Below are 15,251 nucleotides of genomic sequence, written 5' to 3' on the forward strand. Positions count from 1 at the left end.
ACGAGAAACCGGCCTGTGCTCGAGAGCTCGGGTGCCCATATCGGTAGCTGTTGTTTCCCGAGTGAATCCTGAAGCAGGTTTGGGCTGTCGGCCCCCATGGTGACGCCGAGCTGCCGGGGGCACTAAGCGTATCCAGCCCACCTGCGGTGCCAGGGTCCAGCACCTCTCCGCAGCCCGGGGTGGATCCCTGCCTGCTGGGCATCACTCACTGCTCGGGCCTGTTCCCAAGGCCTTGGCTGCAGGTCTTTGTAGGGCTGCAATGTTTTTTGGTAAAGAATATGTTGTGACTAAGTGCAGCCGTGTGCATTTAAAAGGTTTGCTTTTCTGACAGAGAAGTGCCAGATTACATACGTTTAAAACATAAATATTAAAGGCTGTTTATTTTTCCCACGCTGCTGCAGTGTCCCCAGGATACGGGCATTTCTGTTTGGGGAAGGCAGAGGCCAGAGGTGGCCAAAGCCGTCCATTTGTGCCACCTACTGGTTTCTGGCTTGGCAAAGAGCGTCTTTGTGCTGTGCCTGACCTACTTTTGCACCTGGGTCCGGGCCCCTACTGAATAATTGAAAAGCTGCACGCTAGCAGAGTACAGGCAAAAGGCGCCAGTCCTTGCCCTGATAAATTCCCACTTGATTCACATTGAGGGTTACCTGCACTGAAAATAGAGGCAGAGTTTTTCCTGCCTGCAGGAAGAGAGGCTCCAAGCAACGCTTGGGCTTGATTAATATCAGACGTTTGTTGCTGCATTTTATGCAACTGTCCCTATGAGTCAGCACGCCTTCGTTTCATCTCCTGCTTCTCATGTAAAGAATATGCTGGAAAGCCAGTAGTCAGAGAAGTCTGGGGATTCATATAATTCTTAAGAATTTTATTATTTTTTTCATATGGAAAGACTGGTGCTTTAGCTATTGTAACCAATTTTTTGAAGTCTTACAACTGGTAATATTGCCAAAGAAATGTTCAACTAGAAAGAGAATTTCTAGGTTCCCCCTAGTTTTAAAGTATTGGTTCTGGTGCTATATTGCAGAGAGCAAATCTAAGAGTAAATATTACTTGATTTTCTGAGTTAGAACCCTGTATTCATCCTTTTTGCTAGCACTAACTGCTTTCAAGCAAATATATTGGCACTATGAGATTACAGATGGCTCTTAGATTGAAATCCAGTTTTATAAGAAATTTGCTTTTGGTAAACTGATGAGGCTTTGCACAGACTAGGTAGGCTAATAGTTTTGGGAAAAACCACTAACAGCTCTGAGCTCCTGGATATATGGCTTTGGAGAAGTTAGCAGCAATTTGAAGGAACAGAGGTGAATTTTACTGACTTCACGTGATTGAGATTAGTTGCAGATGGGGAAATTAGAGAAGTTATAAAACACCTGAGAATCAAGTGAGATTATTAGGGTAAGTAACCTTGATGGTGGCTGCAGTAGGGATGAGTGTGGACTTAGTGAGAAGGAGCTTGTGTAAGTATAGTTAATCTTTTTAAAACTTTTTTTTTTGTTGTTGTGTTTTAACTTTAAGTGTGCTGTGTGTTGACTTTGGGTTGTCGAAGAACAGCGTGAGTTTTGCTGGTGACCTCCATAGTTCTCATGGGCTGAACAGAGATTAGCTTTGTAGGCGCTGTATAAATGTAGCTTGTACCTTGAGGAGGTAACGTCTGTAACTAGTTGAGTAAGAAGGGAGTAAAGAGAGGTGGTGTTATTGTTACTTAGTATGTATGCGGATGTGCACGTTTCAACAATTATGCTTTTATTGCTATGTATAGGGACAGGTGACTCATTCTGACTCATGTCAGTGTTAGTTTTTATTAAAAGATTGCATGGAAAAATTTGTAAAATGAAGAATTACACTCAGGTTTCATGCTAGAATATGAGATTTTAGCCTTATTACTATAAGGCTATTCTCCTAGCTCTTCAAACTGCTTTCCTTTGTGAATAGCAGTGATGTTTAGGACAGAGTAAGTATTTGTTATTTTCTATTCTGTTAGTATTATATGTAGTTGTGAAGCTCTTGAATGGCTTACTTCAGTGGTTTGTGTAGTGTTATTTAGCTCATAATGAGCTCTTGCTGTGAACTTGGCATAGTATGAACACATTTGGCTCTCCTGCCTGCTAGGCCTTGCCTAAGAAAGGTCATCTTAACTCTGTAGCTCTGTGTAGTATCTGTTTTGGTTCTCTTTAGTATTTTTTTTCTCCCTTATTAATTCTGAATTGTTTTAACAGTTGCAATTAAAATGAATTCACATGCGTCTAGATACTGCATAGCTTCGCTGGCTAGTGAGAGTGCATCCCTTGATGTAGCTGTGTTTGTAACATGCTGTTCAGTTAGCGAAATGCAGCAGCGCAGGCATGGAGGGCAGTTGCTTTGGTGTTTGGTGTTATTACAAAGGAACGTGGTAAGTGGAGCATTACAGACTGTGTTGGTGGATGTCCTCTGCCCGGAGAGGTTTCTTACCCTCCCGGAAAGGTAGCTGGTAAAGTTAAAAACTTATCTAGTAGCATCCAGATAAGAATTTCCTCAGTGGGGCTGACTTCTGTTGATCCATTTATTTTACAGTAATGGTGTTCTTTTATGGTACTCAAATGTGCTTTTTCTACTTACTGGCCACTTAGAGCCAAGCACGTGCGATGCCGAGCAGTGAGACAGGAGTTGCCTTAGTTGTTGTAGAGGGATGTTAGTACTACATGCTGCAGTCCAAACAGCTTGCAGTCTAAAAGTAATCTTTTTAAGGTGTAGGTGTTGTCTTGTGCAAACTTCTAAATAGCTGTGCTGATGTAAAGCTGGGCATCTGTTCTGTGCTGGTACGGTGTATCGCTAGAAGGTTGTGCAAATGCAACTGTGTCAGTGCAAATTTGCTTAATACATGCAGATGCTGTTACTTGCATAGTTACAATGATCAGAAAGTGCAAACTATGTGTAAATAGAACAGTGAATTTGGTTGTTAAATCTCTCTTTTAGCAAAAACCTTAGCAAGTCGTTACAGTTAGGTGTAATGAGTGTGACCTTTTTGTTGGAAGGGTTATGTGACTCGGCCTCGCTCCTCTGGGGCAGGACAACACGGCCATACAGACCCATAGTTTCAATCGTTAAACTGCCTATAACTAGCAGAGTTTAGAAAAACACCTATTTTTCCTCTTTGGGGCAGGCCATTAGGTGCCTTTCTACAGCCGGGCCTTCGGAGGCCGCCTGCGCTCGCAGGTGCCGGGCCTGGCCGTGGGGCCTGGGGAGAGCCGCCTTCCCTGCCGCAGTCCAGCTGCCTTTCCTCGCCTCTGCCCGGGGACGGGCTGGTGCCGGCGACCCCGGGGAAGCGGCACCTCAGGGTTTATGGGGCGGGGGGCCCCGGGGTCCCGGTGCGGGCTGGGAGGAGCCGGCGGGCCGCGCCGCGCCGGGCGGGAAGTGAGCTCAGGCGCACAGGAAATCCCGCCCGCGCCGCGGCCTGTGTTTGCGCTGCGGGCAGAGAAAGGAGCGGAGCGCCTGCAGCGGCCCAGCCGAGCCTGCCGCACGCAACGGGGCCGAGCCATGTCTGACCAGGTATGGCCGCCGCCGGCCCCGACCGGCCGCCGCCCCCGGGGGGGAGCTGCCGCCGGACGCGGGGGGATGGCACGGCGACGGCAGGCCCCGGGGGCGCGGGAGGAGCTGCCTTCGGCCCCCCCCCCCGCTGCCGCGGGGCAGCCCTAGCATGGCCCCGCGCTCTGTGAGGGGCGGCCCGGGGCGAGCGGAGCCGCGGCCGCCCGGGAGGCGCTGGGCGAATGTTCTCTGCGGGGAGTGTGTGTGTATGGGTGCCAATCTCCAACCTCGGCCAAACTCTGCCCCTCCCTCCCGGTATTTTAATCCCCCTTTTCCCTTCGCTCAGGGTATTTTGCGAGGAACACGGGGGCGGGCTCCAGGCGGGGGATACTCGGGGGCCGGCGTCCGGCCGGAGCGGGGGCGACTCCGCGGGGCCCCGGGCTGGGATCGCCGCCGGGGCAGCCCCGGCCTTGGAAGCTCAGGAGGGCAGCGAGGGGTGAGCCGTGTTGCACAACAGTTGTTTCCTTTCATTTTCCATTTCCCAGGCGTGCGGTAGGATGCTCTTCCCCCGCAGCAGGCTTTGTGCGGGTTAGGCTTGACCTACCAGGTCCTGTTTGCCTTAGGAATGCAAAGGGGGGGGGGGGGGCGGGCGGGGAACAACCCAGACTTTCCGGGCTGAGCGTTGCTTATCTGTATTAAACACCCCGTCCGTCACCATGAGTCTGTCCTGCCTTCACTCCTTGAACATCGTTATGTTTCTGTCAATTCTGACTTCTCAACCGGGGACTTAAATAGTTACTTGTACTGCAAGTTCCTGGCTTGCTTGGCGTGTCATGTATACAGTCCTTTGCTTACAACTATTGCTTTAGGCTATGTGACCTGCTGGTGGAAAGTTAAAACAGCATTCCGGTTTTAATTTGTGTTCTGTTTTGCTTTATTTTTTATATTGCCTTCATATGGCAGTGTTTTCTAACTTTGTAGTGACGATTTGACTTTGGAAAAATCAATGTCAGTATCTACAAATGTTTTTTGCAGTGTTGTGAAATAAAGAATAGTACTAGTGCCAGCCAGGAAATTAAAAGTATCCAGAGACAAGGCTAAGCTTAGCATATACTGCATCTGCTTTGAGGAATAGCTGTGATACATTATGACCCGTGAATAGAAACCATTGCTGTATGTGCTGGTTGGTAAGTCTTCCTCCCCGCCCCCGACTTTCAAGCACAAAGCAACTCTACTGGTGAGGATGGTGCTGCTGCCTATCTCTGCCTGTGAGAGTGCAGCCAGGAGCACAACTATTGCTGGCACCCATTAGGACACGTTCCCAGTGTAGTAAAATATGTGAAAGTGGCTGCACAGAAAGGCAAACTCTGAACTAGATTCTGTAGACTGATCTGCACGTGACCTGCTCTGTAGCTGTCTGCGTTTGTGAACCAAGGCATGTTTTAACACATAGCAGCTTCCATTAGGTAATTCCTTCTCCAGGCAAGTTCTGCTAAAACACATACATGTTTGTTCCTTGGGACTGCTTGAAGTGTGTAAAATTAATTGTATGTGATAACCTTTTTTGGATACATATCTTAAAGGTCTTTGAAAAAAGACCTTGATTATTTTTTTAATAGATAAGCCAAACATTGTTGTATGTTGTGTCATTTACTTCTGGGGGGACTGTGCAACAAAAGCTAAACAGATACTTAATTAACAGTGTAATGTATGGTAATGCAGCACTGTAGATCTCATTCCTCTGTTTATCAGTCCTACAGGAATAATTGGATTACCCAAAATTGTGGATTGTTTACAGTGTCTTTTTTTTGGTCCTGGGATTAAGAGGACACAATTTGTCACCAGTTATGATAATTTCGTCTTTTTAGTATAAATAAAGAAGCATACTTGATTTAGTTACTTTATTTCCAATAAGAAATTAACTTATCATAAGTAAAAATACTTGCAAGAAGGGCAGATTTCAAAAAACACATGGCTGCTTGGTGAGATCTAAGCAGAAACAAAAGGAATCATTTTCCCCCTCTCTTCAAGGACCTCAGACTGGTTTTGCTTTAATTGAATCTAGATGCTGGTGGTGTTATTTGTTCATGTACTACTAGTAAAGAATGCTATAGTTCATATGCATTTTTCCACTACTATAACAAATGTAAGAGCTTATTTGCTGTGTTAGGAAGTGTGGCATAGTCCTATTCCTCTAGTAATTTTGTTATTTTTTTAAAAAAATAATCTAAAGTGTGCTGAGTATAGTGGTTTTTTAGGCTTGGGCATTGAAGTTTGAGCACTTCAGAAAATTGGAGGAGGACATTTGCAATATACTGCCTTACAATGTTTGTTTTGTGGTTTTGTTAGTTGTGATAGCGATACCAGTGTGTTTCATCCTAGAAACCTTGGTTGCTTTTTATGGTGATGAATTTAGTGTTGATATATAAATGTGAGACAGTGCTAGAAGCCTCATTTTGTGCTATTTAGGAGAACTGTGGAATGAAGCCTTTAAAACTTTAGGCATCTAATAAAAGATTAGAACTTGGAGTGTTGTGGTATTCCTCTTCTGTTTGTATAGTAGGTTTTTTTGTGCTGTTTCATGAGATACCCTAAACACCAGTTCTTTTCACAGTGAAAGCAAAAGTCTGGAGGCTCGCTTGCAGATTGCTGATCCAGGATTCTGTTAGTGAATGCTTGTAGTTTAGTAACTTTGCAGTCTCCTTGCTTTCTTTGTTCTTAAGTGTTTTTGTGTTGGCTTTACCATTTGGTGTTGAATGGCAGTATAGTTCACTGACAAAATGCAGGAAGCTGTTTCAGACTTGCAGGGTCTTGTGTTCTGATTTACAAATTTTTTTTTAAGCTTCAGTTATTGGCATTGTCGACATTGATTTGATCTTATTTCTCTTTTCCTGAAACTACAGCTCTGTTTGCTCTTATTTTGTGGGTAAGAGGTTATTGGGGCTTTAAACAAGCATCTTCATGGTATGATGTTTCAAGACTCCAGTTCCCTCTGCTGCTGCTTCCCCTATTCATTTTTAGTACAAGAGCCCTCTTTCCCTGAGGGTAGGAATTGAACATCTTATGAATCATTTCTTCCCACTCATACTGGCCAGAGGCACTGTCATAGTAGCAATGATGATTTGTCATACTTTATACAGGATGGTTTGTTTTGGAAAGCTAAGTAGGTAGATCTGTTACAATGCACAGAACTATATAAACTACTACAAATGCCTCTACTGCTGGGATCGTGTGCTGCTGTGCAATTTAGATCTTATGCAAAGTAAACTAAGGCAGTGACTGACCTGCAATGTCATGTAAAGGGACAGGATGTTCTTACAAATTCTTTCAGGGATAGCAAAACAGGAGATAGTTTTGAAGTTATAGGCTTCAGATCTGTAGTGATCTGAATCTCTTTCTGATTCCTAGAGGTTAGTCATCCTGCATACAGACAATAAAAATCCTGTTTGTGCAAGTTATCGGAACAAGTCACAGGTTCTTGGTTTTCTTTTTTTAGTCAGGAGTGAAAACCAGTGTATTTTTATTTCTCCCAGTAGTCCTGTGAAGTTAGAGTTCATTTATGTTAGAAAGGAAAAACTTTGGTGGGGAGCACAGTTGTGACTGTGTTACCAGTGAAGACTTCTTTCACGCTTCAGAAGTGACTTGCTTGGAGACCTGAGGGTAAATGTCTAGTTTCTTGAAACCTTGGGGTCAGTTTTTGGGTTTGAGCTTGAAAGGTGATGAATCAGTCCCAGCAGTCCAGGTTGTGCCCAGGTGGGTATTTAAGAAAAGTATTCAAACTAGGTGGAGTCTCTGGCTCATACTTTTTGTCATCACAAACTGAATGGATCTGGCTTGAGGCAGTGAGTCAAACCGATACAAAGAGCACTTCCTCTCTCTTTCTTTCCTCCAGACTGAGACTGGTACACAGGGAAGATGTTTGCAGACTTTCCCCTCTGTCCTTCCCTGAACTTTTAACATTCAAAGAAATTGTGCTTGTTTAACCTCTTTAAGGAAGAAAAAAATGCTTGAAAAGGCTTGTCTGCCATTTTAATCTGGAGATAGAGACCTATCTGTATGGACTTAATACAGAAGGTTAGTATGTGTTTTTTGGCGCTTGATCCCAAAGTTCAAGTCCAACCATACAAAGGATATTTCTGTACACTCAGCAAAAAGTCCCTTTAGGGCTGGGAAAACATATGTGGTAGGCACCTGTACATGTTTTGCTTATTTTGTCTACTGTGTTAGGCAATAAAATATAAAAGGAAGATTTGAAACATCAGCAGGGTATCCTTGTTTATGACTACTTGGGAAGATTTCTTCATCGGGCACTATCTGGACCTGAGGCAGCATCTGTGTAAAATACCTTTGTGCTGCAGTGGAACATAACTAAAGTCCTGATCCAGAATATGTAGTGACAGGCGAGCGATGGGGTTAATAGTACCTGATCTCTCACTTATCTGTCAGCAGCCAACATGAAAACTTTTATGTCCTTAATTCATGTCTTGTAGAACATAACACTTAAACCCTTTTGATGAGTTTTAGTGCTCAAGTTGTTGAATCGAACTTGTCTGTACAATTAATTCTTATCTTGGAAAGATATCAAAGCACTATAGTTCTTATAACTGCAACTTTTAAGAATTGTGGTCCTAAATATGCTAGAAGGAAGCTGTTACTTGATGTTGTTTTGTTGTCATAGAAAATAACGTGGCTGACCATCCTTTTGAAAGTAGTGACTACTGTTGATGCAATAGACTGAAAAATGTTTGCACGGTTCACTCTTTACACTGATAAGTTGTCACAAGTGCTTTCCGTTTACTCTCCTCATGATGTTCTTTTTTTTGTCAAATATCTGAGCTTCTTAGTACACTTCCTGTATTTTTTGCAGTCTGTTGACTAGGAATTAGTGGTATAAAATCATACTTCTAATTTTTGCATCTGTCATCTATTTCCAAATGATCCTTCTCTCATCTCTTATGTTCTTCACAGTGTTTCTCTTCTGTCATTAATTATACTTCACAGACAGCCTTTCATGATACTGTGTAGCTATTATTTTCACACACAGAAAGGAAGAAATAAGGTGCCTTGGATAGTCTGATTTCATGTAATAAGGAGGATGACAGCTATCATACTGTCCAGTGAAAATAAAGTGTTGAACTGATCAGAATTTTTAAATGTTTTTCTTATAGGAAGCGAAACCTTCAGCTGAGGACTTAGGAGATAAGAAAGAAGGGGAATACATTAAACTCAAAGTCATTGGGCAGGTGAGTATTTTAATAATTACTTGTTGACATTTGGTGGAGGTGTGAGGTTTTTGTATTGTAGAAATGAACAAATGCAAGTTGATACTTTTAGTTCTTCAATGTGGATCTTCCCCTGCCATAAACTACTTACCAATTGCCAATGTGTGTTAGTATACTCTCTGGTGTGTGTTTTTTTTAAAAAGCTTGAGTGATTTATCTTTATGACTCAGGATTTGGTCAGTGTGATCTCCCCATCTTACAACTAGGGGACCTGATGCATTGAGGGATTAATTTATCCAAGGATATGAATTAAATATGTGGCAAAATCAATAAATTCAGGTCTTCAGAGTTAATGTAGTACACTAAGCATTAGGTCAACTTTCTTGGACAGGGCTAGGAAGGGGATTCTGTTGGCTGGTATGTTGGTAGTTGTGAATGGTGGATTATAAGCCTGAATTCAAGTTGTATTGGAATGTGAATGTCAAGATACTTCTTGAACAGAAGTCCTTCTGTGTAAAGAACCCCTAGCTCATATGACTTAACTCAGTATTCTTTGTGGGAGTATTAGCGCAATTGCTGTGCTATTGACTGGAGATGGATGACTTAAAGTAGCACTAACACAAACTAACTTACCTCTTGCTGATTTAATTGGCAGTGATAAGAACACAGTCAGGCTAAGTGTGACCCTCATGCTTTTTGCATAGAACCTCTTGCAGTCAGTTTTATCTGTAGCCATTTTGACAGTTATAGTTATTCATATCTTATGGCTGGTAGGGGTAACGAGACCCAAGATTTCTCCTTAGGTTAGTGTTGTGTTGCCAAGTCTGCCAGTATCCTAACTTCTAGATAATTACTCTAATTGAACAAGGTTTTGTATATATTTTGAAATGCAAGCTTTAACTTGTCTCTTTTGGAATCTTAGAGCAGAAGTCTCCTGCCATATGTATGTTTGTATTTCATATGTACATCAGCTGGGTAAAGATGGAAGCACAGACTAAACCATGTATGGGGTTTAGTACTTTTAAATCCAAAACTTTCGTAGTGAGCCTAAGGCTATACTGTGCTATCTGTTTTAAAATAGAGCTTCCTATGGAAGTGCATGATGAATTTAGTGACTGATAAATCACCCTGGAGGTTCATGTTATGATGCACCAGAGTATGCATGGTGATAGATAACTGGATTCCGTGTTAGTTTTATGTAAGTTTTTCTTAATGAAAGTCTTAAAATTAGCATTGATAAAGTAAGTAGTTACTACAAAGAGAGTAACTTTTCTCTTTCCTGTTCTTAGGACAGCAGTGAAATTCACTTCAAGGTGAAAATGACAACACACCTCAAGAAACTCAAAGAATCATACTGTCAAAGACAGGTTTGTGAAACAATGGCACTCTCTTTAAAAATAAAATAAAGCCAAACACTTTAGCTTTACTGTTCTCACTGTTCTTTCAAATAAAGACATTTGTTGAGACAATCAAGCTTCTGTCTAGTTACCAGCAGGACGGGTATCTGACAGTACAAATATAACGGATTTCCTCATTTCTTTTGACAAGTAAAGGTATTTCTATTTGAGAGTTGTGAATTTTGTAGTAAGTTAAAATTACTGTTTGAAAATACATAGTGGTTGCTCAGAAGACACAGAAGTTACCTTTTAAAATGTCCAAGCATGCATACATAGTTTCTGTCAAATCTCCTGTCTCCAAGAGAAACACCTTCAAAGCTGTACAATACTGCAGCTTTAGGATGAGAGCAGCCTTAGGCATTGTTACAGCCATTAATATGGTAATCCGTTAACACTAGCTATTATGTCCTAAGTTAAAGAAATCTGCAACATTAATTGTGGATGTAGGTAAATAGTAACTGCTGCTCCAGAACAAAAATATATTTTCATTTCCAGATTCTGTGGCAGATATTGTTGATTCACTGCTGCTATTTCCAGAAGCCCTGGCCTAGTTTACCCCCAGCTTTGGGGATAGATGCCTTGTGTGGCCTTTTCTTGAGTATCTGTGTTGGAGTTCACTTCAGGAGATATAATCATAAGAAATACTTTGGGGTTTTTTCTTAATATCTTGAGACAAGTTGAACTGATCAATTGAAGTGTTCTTTTATAGAATGTGTTCTTTTTTGCTATCCTTCTGGAGTAGGAGGAAAGAAAAGATCAAACACCAGATATGTTTGTAGCCCAATCCAAATGATTAAAATTGTGATTCATATGACAAACTTGAAATTTTAAAATAATATCTTGGAAATAATTCATGCAGCAGTCTTACTGATTGACTGAAAATGCATGTGTGTGGAATTCTTTTTTTAAGAAAGAAATAATTGTTTGAGTGAACACAGCTATATCTATTTCCTGGGCTGAATTCTGGAGAGTCTGATTTCCTTCAGCATTAGTCAAGACTGTTTCTGGTGTCAAGTAGCCTTTTTCTGGTAAAGGGACTGTGAACATTTCTTCCAAGTTGTCCAGAGGGATTGTTGGAACAGTGTGAAGAGCTGTTTTTTCCTGTGAATTGTTCTACCTGGTTATTTGCAGGCAATATTTGAGATCTGATTAATGCACAAAGCAGGTCACATTCCACTTGTTTGTTTTGCTCATAACTTGAAAGAGAAGAAAAATGAGGTGTTTGCCTCATCTATTGAGGTGAAGTATGAAGTTCTGCTGTAACAGAGGCACACTGTACAATAGACATACTGCAACTTTCTCCCTGTTTGAATGGTGTTCCTTTCTCTCCCCCTCAGCTCTGCTGTGTGTAGAGCTTTTGCAGAACTGATAACAATAAAGGTTGCTATTCCTTACTATGATGATATAAGATTGGGAAAGTAAGGGTTAGGAGTTAATGAAGTAAACGTCATGTTCCTCCTGTTGTCTTTGGATCTTTAATAAGGCTGATATGCAGTTCAGAAAAAGGCAGGACCTTCATGTGTAGTGTTGTCTTGGAAGGAAGGGTGTAGTCAGTACTTTATTTATAAATAAAAAAAGACAAGGAAAAAGCTAAGGAAACTTCTAAGTTGTTGAGCTAAAACTCCAGTGAGACTTTGGAATAAACATGCATTTCAGCACCATCATGCTTCTTGAGTCACTTCTCTGTAGTCTATGTGGCTGCAACAGAATAGCTGAGCTCCCTGTGTAACAGGAACTAACACTTTCTTTTTTGACTTTCAACACATGCGTTGTTTTTATTAAAAATGTTTTTCTTGTAGATCTGTACAAGTTTCAGTAAGCTTTTGTTTTTCTTGTATATCTGTTTCTCTTTTTTAGGGTGTTCCAATGAATTCACTCAGGTTCCTCTTCGAGGGTCAGAGAATTACTGATAATCATACCCCCAAGGAGGTGAGTTTCTTTCTAGAAAAAGTGTTACATAGTTCAGTGGAGAAACTAAATACCAAATTGGTTAGTTTCTCTGTTCTGATATACCTTCATTCTGGTTAATCTCTCTTTAAATATAGCCAACTTCTTGGATGATAGTCAAATATAGTCTGACTATATTTGTCTAACTAGAATCTTTAATAAGGCCAGTATGCAGTTCAGAAAGAGAATGATTGGACCTTCACGTGTGATGTTGTCTCAGAAGGGAGGGTGTAGTCACTGCTTACCAGAGAGGAAAAAAGTTTAAGGGAACTTTCCAGTTGTTGAGCTAGAACTCCAGTGTGACTTTAGAATAAATATGTATTTAATTCACATTTATTAGGTGAAAGTATAAATAAACAGAAAACAGGTTACTTCTGCTGTCCCAGTGACTTCCACTGATTGTTATGGTAAAGTAGGAAGAAACACTTCTAATAATGACCTTCTGAAAAATCAGGCCAACTTGTGTACTGTGAAATTGAACAAGTTACCCTCTTTGGGAGAACAGTTGTAAACAGGCTTTGAGTTGCAAGCTGTAGGTCTTAGCTGTATTGTGAGCTAGTAGTGTGCTATCTATAATTCACATGGCGGTACAGCTGGTGCCTTTGTTGGTGGCTATGTTCCTGTGCATCTGTTGCCCAAGCAGTGATGTAGAGAAAGGTAAAGCTAGCAGATTCCAGGCTGATGTGTACTGCTCCACAAGTGAATTTAGACTGCACTGATAAGGCTTTTGCTTTGACTGAGATGTATAAGACTTGAAGGAAAAGGACTAAAAATCATGAGTGTTGGCTAGTGAGATGACTGAAATTTTTTCACCCCTTTGATTAATTATGATGGAACAGAGGAACAAACCATTGTATAACTTGTGTAGGATGTGCTCTGAATTCATACACCAGATTATAACAATTATATGCTGTTTTTCTCTGTTCTCACAGCTGGGGATGGAGGAGGAAGATGTGATTGAAGTTTATCAGGAACAGACGGGGGGTCACTCAACAGTTTAGATCCTTCTGTTCGTTTTCTTTTCCCTTAATCCTTTTTTATTTTTAAATAATAGTTCTTTTGTAATGTGGTGTTCAACACTGAATTGAAACTGGCACCCCATCTCTGGGAATTTATTTTCAAGCGTCTGGTATCTTGAATTCTCGTGCTCATTATACACTATTGTTTCTGTTTTCATTGTGCTGAACTTTTGTGATCCAGCTGCAGCCCCGCTCCTCTCTTCCCTTCTACCCTTCCCTTTAGAAATACACGTACACACATGCATTTGTATGTTCACTAGGTTCGTGCATTTCAGGCACGAAGGTTGTATGATCTGCCAGGTGGGCGAGTGTTCTTAATGACTTCCATATCTGCCCTGAAGTTTTGATGTGTGACTGTTTCACTCCTGGACTATAACTTTCAGTGCGAGATGAAGTTTTTCAGAGAACTAAACTGTGGAGAAATTGTGTATCCATAACTCAGAGCTATTTTGCTTAAATTGTGCTGATGGCCCAGCGAAGAAGATTACCAAGTTGGAAATGGAAAAGCTAGAACTGTTGTCATCTGTACCTTGCTCCAGAGATGGCTTTGCTGAAGACATGAAATTGAAAACCCTTATGATTCTTAAATCTTGCCAGAAGAGCCCAGAAGCATTTTAACTTCATATAGCTATTAGTACACGCAGGTATTCATGCAAGAATGTTCACAGCAGACAACTGGTGTTACTTTGACACTCTTGTTTGTACCTTTTGGCCTGGGACGTGGGTTTTGAATGGACATTGTCTGTACCAGCTTCATTTAAAATAAACAAGAAAAACAATTTTATAAACAACTTGCATTTTCTTTTCAAATGTTTGGAAATGAGCAAAATCATAAAAAGTTAGGGCATGCTTTTCCAGTAACTGTATATTGAAGCCAGAAAAAAAGTGTGCTCTGTAAATACACCTCTTCTTAAAAAACCTACTTTTTTCTACTTGCCCTAGTAAAATACTTGATCTGCTTCATTTGCAGCTGACTATTTTAGACTACTAGCAGTTTCTTTTCTTGTTAGAGAATATTCACATACAGTTACATACAGCTTCTTCATGCACAAAAGTTAAACTGAAAATGCAACTTGGAAGGAAATATGAAGATGGTTTTTAATGTCTACATTTCATATGATCATGGTACCATTAAGTAATCTCTCTACAATGGATGACATGGAAGTGTCATAGTTCATCAGGCATCATTATGAGGGTCCACTTCATGTTCTAGCTAATTGTAGGTTCTAAATGGTCAGTTTGAGAACATGTTACTGGATATGAAAGCTCAGATGGGAGGTTATGAGCAGGGTAGTGTGGAGAAAATTTCTGCACTGTCTCTGCTTCAGCTTTTCTGCAGATAATAGGACTTGTTTCTGAGTTGGTTTGGTAAATCAATTTCACTATGAATGCCAACTTCATTTAAAGACACCTTTTAGCGCTGGCATACTTGGAAGAAATTGCAGATTTTGAATGATTAGTTTTTATGGCACTTGCTGTAAAGCTAGAAATGCATTTTCTTTCATGTTTGTGGGTTGTGTCCTGTTGCTGATTTAGTAATACTTTTGTACACATAGTTGCACTAAGCAATTTTTAAAAGATTAATTTTTTTGTTTACAAGATGCCAGAATATGGGGTTTTCTTGAAGTAGTCTATGTAATTCAGTTCTTAGGGGGAGAAGGGATTGCTACGGTGATGTAGAACAACGTGGCTTCTTTGCACTTATCTCCAATTGCTTTTTTAGAATACTAAATATATCTGCTTCAGAATACCAGAAATAAAACAGCCTTGTGATTATTATCAGATCATCTTCTAATTTAATTTTGTATAATGCTCTTGTTAGTAGACAAATTCCCATTATCCCTCTTCTGTAAATTAGGAACTGAGGCACAGGGGATGGTAGTTTACTCAGGTCACTCTGAAAGTGGAGCTGAGAACAGAATCCAGATCCCCTGGGTTTGGTTTGATGCTAATATTCTAGTTGCTGCACCAACCTTCTTTGCTTCTTACTGTTCATTTTCATCTTCCAAATCTGTTTTATATGCTCATTTATATCAGCTTTCTAGATGAAGCACTGCATTTAGTTCTCTTGAGACTATGGAGGAGGGTTTCCTGCAGAATGCAGCTTCAGCTTCAGTAGGATGAAGCTCAAGGCGAAGATTTCTTTCTATTGTGTAACCTTG

General features: G+C 40.9%; 1 protein-coding gene across 1 annotated transcript; it reads left to right on the top strand.

Annotated features, from left to right (window-relative positions):
- Nucleotides 1-3,372: 3,372 nt before the first annotated feature.
- SUMO1 (small ubiquitin like modifier 1) lies at nucleotides 3,373-13,877 on the top strand. The gene is made up of 5 exons (XM_054830268.1): nucleotides 3,373-3,528; nucleotides 8,673-8,747; nucleotides 10,016-10,093; nucleotides 11,981-12,052; nucleotides 13,003-13,877. The coding sequence occupies exons 1-5, from the start codon at nucleotides 3,517-3,519 to the stop codon at nucleotides 13,069-13,071; spliced, it is 306 nt and encodes a 101-aa protein (XP_054686243.1). The 5' UTR covers nucleotides 3,373-3,516; the 3' UTR covers nucleotides 13,072-13,877.
- Nucleotides 13,878-15,251: the final 1,374 nt, after the last annotated feature.

This window comes from Grus americana, chromosome 6, assembly GCF_028858705.1.
Source record: "Grus americana isolate bGruAme1 chromosome 6, bGruAme1.mat, whole genome shotgun sequence".
Taxonomy (NCBI): domain Eukaryota; kingdom Metazoa; phylum Chordata; class Aves; order Gruiformes; family Gruidae; genus Grus; species Grus americana.